The 12383-nt window shown below is 40.9% G+C and overlaps 1 protein-coding gene across 1 annotated transcript in view; it reads left to right on the top strand.

Moving 5' to 3' along the window:
- The first annotated feature begins 3064 nt into the window (after nt 1–3064).
- DYTN (dystrotelin) overlaps nt 3065–12383 on the top strand; it is a 43271-nt gene continuing 33952 nt past the window's right edge. Inside the window, exons 1-2 of the mRNA XM_024563794.3 lie at nt 3065–3083; nt 9906–9980. Of these exons, the coding sequence (XP_024419562.2) occupies nt 3065–3083; nt 9906–9980 (94 nt within the window). The remainder of the gene's footprint in view (nt 3084–9905; nt 9981–12383) is intronic.

Genomic DNA, 12383 nt, shown 5'->3' with positions numbered 1-12383 from the left:
TTAATCACTATACCTACTACCACACATTTGCTCCAGGTTCATAAAAAATACAGAATTACACAGGGAGGACAGAGCAGTCGTCCCCTCACCTGCAGTTTTGTTTTCCAAAGTTTCAGATACCCGTAGTCAACACAGTCTGAGAATATTAAAAGAAAAAACTCCAGAATTACACCATTCCTGAGTTTGAAATTGCATGCTGTTCTGAGAAGCGTGATGAAATCTGAAACCATCCCGCTCTGTCCCCTGAGGACATGAATTATTTGGTCTTCCATGGTCTTCACCCTGTATACACCCCCCGCCCCCCCCGCCCCCCCCCCCCCCGGTCACTTAGCAGTTTCTCATGTATCAGATCAGCTGTGGAGGTGACACAGTGCTGGTGTTCACGTAACCCTCCTTTCACTTAATAATGGCCCCAATTATTGCAGGGGTGGTGGTGCTGGCAATGCGGATGGACCACAGAGAAGCTGTGACGTGCCTCCTTTAAGTAAAAGGATGAATAGAGGGTACAGTACAATCAGATATTTTGGCAGGGGGGAGACAGAGAGAGAGAGAGAGAGAGAGACCACAGTCACATAACTATTATTATAATTATTCTATTATAATTATTATGTTTAATTATAATGTTTAGTATCAAGATTCTATAATTATTATGTTTAGTATCAAGATCCTTGATCCACATAATTAATCAATGCCTGACATACGCTCACCTCTCAACACGGCAGTATTCAGGAAAACATTCTGACCTCCCTCTGTTGCCAGCACCTCCGCTCTACCTGATGCAGATGTAATGGAATATAAAACTTCTAAATACGATTTCAATTTTGAGCTGCGGCACTCGGGTATACATTTCCTGAGAGATAGCCTTGCTCTCTTCCTACATTGCCTTTTCTGCCCCCAGAAAATCAATAGATTTATACAGAAAGAAGCAATTGATTGCTTTGCCCCGTCCACTTGACCCCATTTTTGCCCCATTACTAATCAATTTTTATTTTTTTTTAAAGGCCCAAGTTTCAGTTTCTAAGACACCAATACTGTGATACTAATACTCTTCAAAAACAAGGAGTGACTTGCCCGTGCTTGGATATCGTACTCACTTTTCAAAGCAGATTTTTGTTACAGGACATTGTGCAGTGGATCAGTGACCATTTATCACAATTGTGTTCGCGCCTCCACTGGGACCGCAGCCTCCCAGACACTCTGGCTCTCCGGGCACCGCTCATGGAGTAACACGCCTGGGCTTTGGGCTCTAACTTCTATTAAAATGGACGCCCTACCTCCTTGGCAGCCTAAACACATTATTGTTAGAGTTCTAATACATTTGGTTCATGTGACAAGTTTTTATTTTTTAACCCTATTAGGATTAGAGTGTGCTTATTTTTAATCTAAGTTTCTTTAAAAACATATTATCAAATTACACTTAAAATTTAAGGGGAAGTGTGCCTTTGTAGAAAATGATTATTGTCTTCTTGAAGAATAATAATTTTGCATTAGATTTGGTGCTTTTAAAAATATGTGGCCGCACCTCTGTATTTGTAAAAGAATTAATCATATAAATTCAATGCCAGTACTAGGGCGCTCTTACCTGGGATGGTCAGGAACAGGGCTGTTACCTGGGATACAGTGCCCCTCTTACTATTTGTCAACCTCCATGCTCACTGCTGCTCTCCAGAGCTCCCAGAAGACATTTTACTTGCCTCTCTTACACGTGAAGTTAATACGGAAATAGACCCTTGCAACAGAGAGGTTGGAGTGGCCTTAAATTATTCAAGATCTTTATTACTAATGAATGTACTCTATGAGCCCTTAAAAACAGTGCAGATTCAATGTCACTGCTCCGCATGCAATTGCTGGGCAGTCAGACAAGACAACCATGCTCCTCAGGAATGCCACATCTGGAAATCTGTTGTTACTCAGCTCTCCCCTCTTCCCAAACTGCTGAGTAACTTATACAGAAGGTTTGATGAAATGCTTCTCCAAGGAAACTAAGAAAGGTAAGGCCCCAGGCGGAGGCAGCGGTCGTGCCTCCTGCTGTACTGCTGATAGGGCAAGAGGCTGGACCCTCTGCACCTGCCCAGGGACTTCAGGAAAAGCAGGGGGAGCATTTCTACACCAACAGGAGTTCTTACCTGATTTCACTTAACATGACTTTCAAAACAAATCTTCAATATATTTGAAACCTTCCTAGTTCTGACAAATCTGCAATCATTATTACTACCGTAGTTTTAAAGGACTAATGTAGCCAGTTTCAGCATTAGTTTCTCTTTTTGAAAATATTACTTATCTGTCCGATAATTTGTCCTTAATTTATTCATTAGAAGAGGGGAGAGTACTATTTAAATTTAATTAGCATGTTACTTTTTAAAACCGGTTTTCAACTGCATATGTTAAGAAATGTCTTTTTCTAAGAACCATGTAATGTTTTCTTATGGCATAACCCATTTTTTGTTAAAAGCAAACATACATATGTATGTTTTTTGAGTTTGAACAATAGTTGCAATGTGAAACGACAGGTAGCTAATTTATTACTCTTTTAAAAATAAATTTAACTGAATTCTATATATAGAATTGTGTGTGATGAGGTGTTTAAATGGGTAGTATTTGTCAGAAATTTAATATGTAGCATTGTTTAGCATAGCGGTATTAGAAATTTAAGCATTGAAAAAAAAATTAAGCATTGAGAGATTCAAATTTTGTCTTTCAAAATTCAAGTAAAATTACATTTTCTTGAAATGAGAATCCAGGTCACTCTTAAAATTATAATGCCTCAAAAGTTCTAAGTAGTCGTGGTTTTAGTTTCGGGAGATGTTTTCTGTGTCGGAGATACAGATCGAAATTCCCAGAAGTGGAAAAAGCTTCTACCCTACTTTCTTTAATTTTACCCTCCCAAGAGACTGTAGAGTCTCCCCAAGCCCCCTACATTCTTGCTCCACGGGTGAAGTGACGTCTAGTTGCCTTTTGGTTCCCCACCCCCATTCTCCTACTGCAAAACCTTCTGCTTAAGAGATCGGTTCATTTTCCGCCAGGAAGACCCTCTTGCCATCTGCCCTTCCACGAAATTCCTGAAATGGACCCAGACAAACAAGGTGGGTATTTTTGTCAAGTTTCTGAGCACAGTTTGTAAACAAAAACTTAGGGACATATGTTTTATTTTCAGACCTCTGAATTGCAGCAGAGTGGACATTTGGCACATTTTTGGCTGGAAAAAAAAAAAACTATTGGGTGATTTAAAAGACTTTTTTCTTCTAAACAGAAATTTATGTAAGAGTATTGGGTCCATTGTCTCCAAAGCACCAAAATAATTTAGCAAAAGACTTGGTCTCAATATTAATTACATTTTAATTACAAGAAGAGGCTTATTTTTAAATTATTCTCGTAATTTACTGTTAAAATGACATCACTGTAGATAGTTGAATGTCAGGGGTTAAGTTCACAGTAAATGTGGGCCCAAAGTTGGGAGAGAGATCTCACAGCTGTCATTATCTGAGTACTTGATAAATGGGTGTGGGGGAACCACCTTCCCTTTCTTCTAACACATCTGAATACCAGCTTAGGCCCAGAACCCGTCTATGACACTTTTATTGCTGGATCTAGTTGCAGCCTTATTCCCCTAGCTAAAATCCAGATTGTTGACTTTACTTGTTCTATATAAAACTCTGTTAACAACTCAAGTTATTGATCTAAAACATGATGAGTAATTCATATTATCCTTGGGTTTCCCAAATTTAGACCCTCATATTAATAATCTTAGCACACGACACTAGATAACACACTCAAAGCCCAATTTCCTCTCCCTAAAGGTATAGTTTTCGAATTTAGTGTGAGTCAGACTCACCTGCAGGCTTTGTGAAAGTGCAAGACTTCACATCTAGAGTTTGTGGCTCTGCTGGCCTAGGGTGGGGTCCAAGAATGTGCATTTCTAACACGTTCACAAGCAACACCGATTTTCTTCCCTTCAGACCACACTTTGACAACCATTGGCCTAAAACATCTTTTCCTGGGTCATCAAAGTAGATGATGGACAGTTGAAGCAGATTTTATTACATTCTTAGTATCTGTAGAAAATGACGCATATGGATTAGGCTAAAACAAAATTAAGAGTCATTTAAAGAGAAACACGTTTCCCAGTCAAAATGCTTCCAGGAACAAGACCAGATGTTGCATGTGTTATTATTTCTTTACGCATCTAAAACTACTTTGTTCATAGCTTTGGGCCTGTTATATCCAGCAATTTCTTCCTTTCTTGAATTATCTCCCACCAGCAGGAAAAGTAAAAAAGAGCCTTGAGGAAGCCGGGCTGGTGGTGAACCACCTGGGATGCACATTCACTTTGCACGCTGCCCTGCATCACAGCTTGCTGTGTTCTGCTGCATAACTTCCTCAGATGACACTGCAAACGTAATCTGACAGGAGGGTCACGGGCCAGATGGGAGAGCAGCATCTGGGAACCTGCTGAATCCCTCGTTTGCTGATTCCCTGCGTTCATTTGGTGCATCTGAGAGGAACCAGGGCACAAAAATGGGCCAATTTCCAGAAGGAAAAAAAAGGGTTGGGCACTACACTTTTGTAAATTGTTTCCAGAGTAGTATCCTTATTTTCAATTTGTTTTACTCTGGACACAGGGCAGAGGTGTCTCTGGTTTCTCCTGTACTCTAACTTTGAACTCTTATTTGAAAAGGAAGTCTTTTTTTTTACAAATAAGGAAATATTCAATAACAAAAGATTTCGGACAAATTGTATGGTTTTTGATACAGGTGTACTTGTTCAAAAAAGAAAAACGTGGAGGTTTTTAAACAAGATTGCGTGTTTTGGGGGCATTTTTATGCACAGCCCACATTCACTTGAGGTGGGTGCTTTGCCTTATAATCATATATTGGTCGTGGAATCAATACACGTTCGGGGAGAGGCCTCTGCTGTGGTCTGACTCCTCCAGGATGGGCCACGCTGGTTTCAGCGCTACAATCCGACCAGCCGTTAGCATAGCGCCTGGCACTCAGTACGCATGTGTGCAGCGGTCAGGACTTTACCCCACAACATTCAAGTCCAAGAAACACCCTTTTCCAAACCAAAAATACTCATAAGTTCACTGCTTGGTGTGAAATTTACAATGAGTTAAGTCTCATGGTAAGAAGAGTCTCATTGTACAATGAGAAGAAGCCATCCCTTTGAGACAGACAGAAACCACTGTGGTTTTTACCCTGAACATCCAGTCTAAAATGTCATGACCACCACCACTTGCCAGCCTTGGTGTCTTCGGCTGTGGGGGCCACTTGAAGACCTGGGGCTCCCTGTCAAGATTGAACGGGGAAATGCTTGCCAAGCCTAGTGTCTGGTCTCCATGGTTACAACATGCAGTCATTCTCTCCACTCAGGAAACTGCCAGGAAGGGCAGACCTGGAAACAGCCCCAACACCCCAACTCCAGACAGGCCTCTCCCAAATTCCAGTCCCAGCATCAGCCTCTCTCTCTGCCTCCAGGAAACAGACAGATGCATAGCTGGAACAACGCTGAAATCAAGATGGTTTTCAAAGGCAAGGGAGAGTCCAGCATGTACATATGGGTCAGGGACGAGGAGCCAGGAGACTCGATGAGGCGGAAGATTGAGGAAGTGGGGGATCCAGGCGGTATCCGATGTGCCGCAGACCCTCTCAGCGGGAAGCTGTTCCTCTGGCCGCCCAGCACCATTCACCTTCCTTCTGGTGAATCAGTGCCCCTATTTTGCTTTAGAAGAACAACTTCCCCCCGAATTCAGTCCATGAAATTCTAGCAGTGTTGATTCCAACGCTCCCATTTCCATGGGTGGTGTTAATTATTTGATGGGCCTTTTATATGGAGGCCTGAGTGGGGTTGGTGTCAGGTGTCCCCTCAAAGACAAAGAAGCTGCTAAATATCTCAAGGGAATAAAAGGAGCATAAACCTTGGAACACACCCAGGAATGGACATCAAAACACTGCCTTTTCCTTCTTTCAATTCTCCCACTGCTGCAAGAACTAGGAAGTGAGTAATGTGCCATAAATTATCCTGCTGCGTATGTTTAAACCAATAAAATCCACAGGGTAGTCCATTATTCACTTTTCTCAGGGCCTGCTTAGCAAAGGCTAATGAGCTGACTGTGTTTCTCATCACAAATACTTCTTAAGCACACATACTACTCACTCCCAGTGTTTTGAGTTTTATGGGTAATCAGCTGACGTTAAACTTGAAAATAGTTTTATTTTCTCCAAAACATCTTTCCTGCAGCAGAATAAATACAAGTAAGCCTTGGGCTTACAGCTTCCTTGCATGTAAAACCTTGCCTCCAAGTGAGCATTAGGCGAATAAACTCTTATTTAATTGAGATTTGTTATCACAAGATATACCGGAGATGCAAAGTTGCTCGGCAGCTGTTTCCCAAGTTTGTGACTGGTATCCTCTCTCACTTCCTGTTGTAACACTTCCTGATCTTCATCATTGCTTAAGTATTCCACTCTACCACCTCCTCACCACTCACTCTGGGTGAACTTGCCCCAACTTCATGGAGAAAACAGAAGGCCTCACACACACCCTCTTCCCCCACCCACCACCCTGTCCTTTCATTCTCTCAGGCAGTGAGGGATGGGCTGCTTGCCAAAGCTAATTCCTTCACCCGTGCATCTTCCCCATCCATTGTCTCTACCTCAGGGATCGCATCAGTTAGCAATTCTTCAGTTGCTTGTGATAGAAAAATCAACTCAAAGGGCCTTTATTATCTTATATCATTAATTACCCAAGGGAAGACTAGCTTGCCCTGGGCCCCGATAATGTAACTGAAGTGTGGTTTCTTTACATCTCCAAGTTTATCTCTGCTCCCCTTTGGATGTTGCTTTCATTCTTAAGCTACACACCCTGACTAGACAGTAATTGCTGCTCCCTCCCATCTAGGGTTCCAAGTTTAAGTCAACAGGGAAAAAAATAAGTTTTCTTCCCTGATAACTGAACAGAGTCCCTAATTCAAGTTTCATTGGTGTATTCTTTGCCTGACTTTGGTTCTGTGCTCATGTCTAGGGAGGGCAATAATGCTCTCACTGATTGGCTAGGCCTGGGCCACACATCCTCCACGGAAATTGGAGAGATGGAGTTAACAGTACTAGAAGTCCATGGAATAAGATCTGGGAGAGGTGGTTCATCAGAAGAAAGGTGAATGGACGCTGGGTGCCTAAGGGAACAGGTTCCCAATGAAAAGGACTTTATTATATCAAATACTACCTAGATCCCCACTTCTTGAATCCTCAACCTCATTCTTTCTCCTGGCTCTTCGTCCCTGACCCATACATACATTCTGGAGTCTCTCTTTCTTCGAAAAAGAATTTTGATTTTATGTGTTGTTCTATTTATGGCTCTCCCGTCTGCCCTTCAGATTAAAGATCTTGAAAGAGTCTCCTCTTCTATGTTTTTTCTTCACCTTACATTTATTGGTTGGCCCTGTGTAGTTTGGTTTTGACCTTCATGACCACACTAAAATTGCTTTTGCAAAGCCTTCAATAAACAAGTTAATCATAAAATAATAGAGACTATATTTAGCCCATAGTTGATCTCCTTGTGGCTTTCAGATACTGAAGTATTGGCTTGTCTTGACCTTCTGAAACTCACCTTCCTTGGCCTTTTTACCTTTGTTATCTCTGGTTTCTTTGGCTTTCCATTTTCCTTCTTTGTCTTAAGTTCCTCTGTTACTGAAATATTATGTTCTTCAAGAGTTCTGTTGCTTAGCCCAATTTTCTCTTCGCTTACAGCATTCTACTTAGACAGTCTAATAGGTGGACATGGCTTGGCCCAAATCCAACACTAATGACCAAATCTCTCTCCCATCCCCAGGAGTGACCCTGACCTCCAGATGCATAATCAAAAGTTGGGGCAAGATGCTTTATGAACTCAGGTCAGCTTACCTTCTGTCCTCTCTCCCCAAAGTCGCTTCCACCTTCCAGCCTACTGACCTCTGTAATCCTCACACCCTTGTGCCTTTGCACATGCTCTTCCCTGCACTTGCGACCTCATTTCCCCAAACCTTTCCTGCCACTTAACCCTTGAAAGTTTCCTGCTTCTCCTTCGAGAGCCAGGTCCTACTTCACATTCCCTGGGAAATCTCCAGTACGCAGCCCCCCGTGCTTAGCCCAGGGAGCTTGTCTCTCCCTTGACACTGAGAACTCCTGACTCGCCTTCATGTCCTTCGGGCCCAGCACAGTGCCTGGGACCTAATGTGCACTCAGGTCTTGGGTGGGGCGTGTGTATGTGTAATTACTGAATAAATTCACACATATGAAAAGCTATTTTATGATGAACTACAGGCCTCTCTAGAAGCAAGGCCTGGTATTGTAGACACTCAAGAGATATCTCCTAAACCTGCAATTTTGAGAATTTTAAGTCTAGATAATGAAAGTCATGTGAGCTCCATGGTCAATGGCATTCTTTTGGATTTTACTTTTTCTGGATATGAAGGCTAATCATTGCCATCTTAGACAACAAAAAGCTCTTTTGTGAGATTGTTATAAGTCTTTTAAACTAAGTTAAAATCAAATTTGGAGGATCAATTAAACAAATTTAAATTGTGGGAAATTCAGGGAAGAGAAATAATTTAGTAAGTATATTGTCTACATTTTCTTTTTTAAATCATGCAAATGCCCTTGAAGAATGTAGTATAACCCCTATTTATCTGATAAAGAGACTGAAGATCAAAAAGTAAATTAAGCCCTGGCTGGGCAGCTCAGTTGGTTAGAGCATTATCCTGATACACCAAGGTTGCAGGTTCAATCCCCAGTCAGAACACACACAAGAATCAACGCATAAATAAGCGGAGCAACAAATCAGTGTTTCTCTCCCTCTCCCCCTCCGAAATCAATAAAAAGTAAACTCATTTCCCCCAAACAAAAAGGAATGGGGTGCGGCTCCAGAGCTTTCTCTCTTCCTCACACTGTGAAATGGGTAAGTAAACATTCAGTGCCTGCTAAGCGCTCAGAAATGTTAGCCATTGTTGCGGTAATGTCAGTAGTAGAAGCCCTCAGAAGAAGATATGTTAATAATTCTTCCTTGATTATAACAATAACATTTGCTCTTTGTTAAACATTTCGGTAATATCAGCAAGTGGAAAAAACCACTATGAACACTAAGAATGTAAGCACTCGGAATACCCACTGTCACCGGCTTGGCGATGCCGCCAGCCGTCAAGCGGCCCATGGCAGGGATTTCTCTCTGTTTGTTACCTGCTGTATTTCAAGGGCCAGGGATCAAGCCAGGGCCATCTCACAAAAGCTCAACAAACATTTGCTAAATGAATGAATAGATGGATAGCTCTTGAGTTGTTTTTTATATACATATAGATAAATGTGTGCATATACGACTAGCATGTATTAACAAATTTGAGTTTATATTCTATTTTGAATTTTTATTTTGTTTCTTTAATGAGGCTGTTTTATTTTTATATAGAAAAGTGGACAGGTTTGTGGATGAGTCCTAACTTTTTGGTGGGTTCCTTAGTTTGGTGGACTCAGAGGGTGTTGCCGTGTTCCCTGCACCTAAGATTCTGCCAGGTGTGCGCAACCTTTTGGCGTCTCTGCGCCACACTGGAAGAAGACTTGTCTTGGGCTACACACTAAATACACTGCGACATGTAATCCCCAAAAAACTCACAGTGCTTTACGTAAATTTACGATTTTGTGTTGGGCCGCATTCACAGCCACCCTGAGCTGCATGCAGCCTACAGGCCGCAGGTTGGACACCCCTGATTCATTCAGACCATTACTATTTGTTCCCAGGAAGAAAAGCGAACTCTACCCAGACATTCATTTCCACACCTGCAAAATAAAGTGCAGCTACATGATCTCTAGGACTCCCTTCCAGTATGTGGGATTTACCTAAAGAGATGGCCATTTATCCATTTTTTCATGTTTTCTTTACAGATGCTATTAACAGTATTGATAATTCCATTTATAGAACAGCCTTCAAATTACGGTCCCTGCAAACCATGTGTCAGTGTAAGTAGAACTCTCTGAAACACTTGAAATAATCTGATCCTGAGCGTGATGGAAAAGCACAAAGAAAACAAAAACTCTTGCGAGTGAGTGAGTGTCCCACTGCAGAGCTGCATTTGTGCATTTCCTCCATTTGTAACAGACGACAAAGGCGGGTGGGGTGGGGGTGGGGGATGCCGTGTGCGGTCAACCTAAGGGGAGCTTCATTGACTGAAGTAGAGAATAAGTTTTGGATGAAGATTTTTAAAAAGTTTTTCTTATTTGGTTTCTGCAAAAAAAAAAGTTTCCTTTTCACGATGCAAAGCAAAATAAAAATTACAAAATAAGTTAGTTTAGAATCTGTACTTGCAGATTTCAGTTTAAAATTTTTAAATTTCCTCTACCATATAAGAGTTTCCTTTTCAAGTTGTGTTTCTTATCTCTCTGAACATGCAGAAGTTGGTTTAGATGAATAATCCTTGGAACATAAATTTTAAAACTAGGTTGAGAATTCCCTGCAAATGGTCTTTTGCATTAAATTTGTATCTAATTGAAAGCTATGGTTTTCTTTTCCTATACTGTTATCTAAGCAAAATAAAGTAAACACTGTAAAAACATTCACCCTGTAAAAATTCTCCGGCAGGAAATAAATTGGGTCCCGGCTGCGGAAAACAACAGGCATTCCGCATATCTGCAGTTACAGCTTTCCAATAAGTCTGTATTACACTTGTAAAAATCACTTTATGTGAATGACATAACATTATCATATCAGACCTGGAAAAAACCTATGTCATATATACATGACATTTTTCTTAAAGGTTGAATTCTTTCATATTTTGCTTTCTGCCTAATCAGTTAGCTAGACCAAGGAACTTCACATGGTGCTTGGCCGTGTGTGTGTGGGTGTGTGGGTGTGTGGGTGCAATGTGGAGCATAAAACTCGGGAAAGGAAGAAGAGGCAAGCCTAGAGAACTCAGAAACCCTCTCCTCAACCAGAACAACTCTGTATTTCTCCATTTTCCATTCTGCCTTGTCTTTTGAAGCAGGAATTCTGGACTTAAAAAAAACTTTAAAAGATCACTAATGTAGGCAAATAAACTCACTTGTAACTATTATTGTAACTCACTTGTAACTGTTATTCCAGGGATCAACAAAAGGCCAAGTAGGCACATAAATTACGTATCCTAGGTTATGCTATTTTCCTAGAGAATTTCTCCCATTAAAGTGAGTGGCAAATGTTTATATAAGCTTCTTTCTATGGCCTGGGTACAAACAATGTCATCTGAGGATGTACCTTTTTGTATTTTTTATTATCCCTGGCATCAGAAAGAGCGAATATAAATAATACTCATGGGAAATATGAATAAGACATAAAACTAGTAGTTGAAAAGTTCTACCTAGAAAAGCTATCCAAATAAAAATTTGAAACCAAGAAATTCCCGTATGCAGAGGTAAAGCATCTGTGAGTCCCAGGCAGCAGGACCTGGCGAGCATTGCTGCATAAGTCTTGTGGTGAGATTAATGGAGACCAGTACTATCTGTTTTGCTGTAATACAGAACTCTCAGCAGAAGTCACGAATGCCCTGTGTGCGGCATGCCAGGCTGAGATGATAGATTTGCGATTGAGGAACGATAAAGGACCTGGCAGCCTCCGCCACCTGCAGCCAGGTTTTTATTAAAGTCACATCCCAGAACCTACTCCTCACTTCTTTAGACTCTCCCCTTAAAAGCAGTACCAGAGAACAAATAAAAAATTTTATTATACTTGCTAGATTTCTTATCTGCGAGATTGATTTACGAAGTAGAGAAAAGCGCAGAGTTTTATCATTGCCCAGGCTGAAGCGTTTTAAATGCCAGCAGCTCTTGGTGCCGCTGACATCCCATCTTTCACACAATACAATTGGGTGTTTATTAATTTTGTCTGTCATCCTCCCTCCGTAAGAAGCCATAGGGTTAGTTCTATTTCATTCTTCCTTATATTCATTGCCTTGTAAAATGTTTAGGAGGTGGTAAAAAATATATAGGAAATAAGCCATTATTTTTTGTAAGCAACTTTAGTTTTATTTAGTGCCTTCCTCAGATAATAATACTAATGGAACCAAGATCAAAAACAAGAAATATTACTGAGGCAAGGGTGGGACCTAAGGAGCATGATATTAAATTCAGTAACTGCTCTTGTAGAGACATTGCTGGGTTTTTTAACTAAGACAATGGCATTTTGACACACAATATTCCTTCCAAAGCTCGGCTGCAGACCGGAAAAGCAATATTTGAACATGAACAGTAAATTTGCTCAATCGACTTAAAGAATATAAAAATGTTTTCCCCAACCTTTCACCAGAGTGTCTTAAATTCCTTGCAAGGCTATTTTTTAAGTTTTTCACTTTTTCTCCCTTCAACTTCATTCTATAAAACAATATCCTAGAG

This window comes from Desmodus rotundus, chromosome 2, assembly GCF_022682495.2.
Source record: "Desmodus rotundus isolate HL8 chromosome 2, HLdesRot8A.1, whole genome shotgun sequence".
NCBI lineage: Eukaryota > Metazoa > Chordata > Mammalia > Chiroptera > Phyllostomidae > Desmodus > Desmodus rotundus.
Note: the sequence above shows the minus strand (reverse complement) of the source record. Positions and strands in the feature narration are given on the sequence as shown.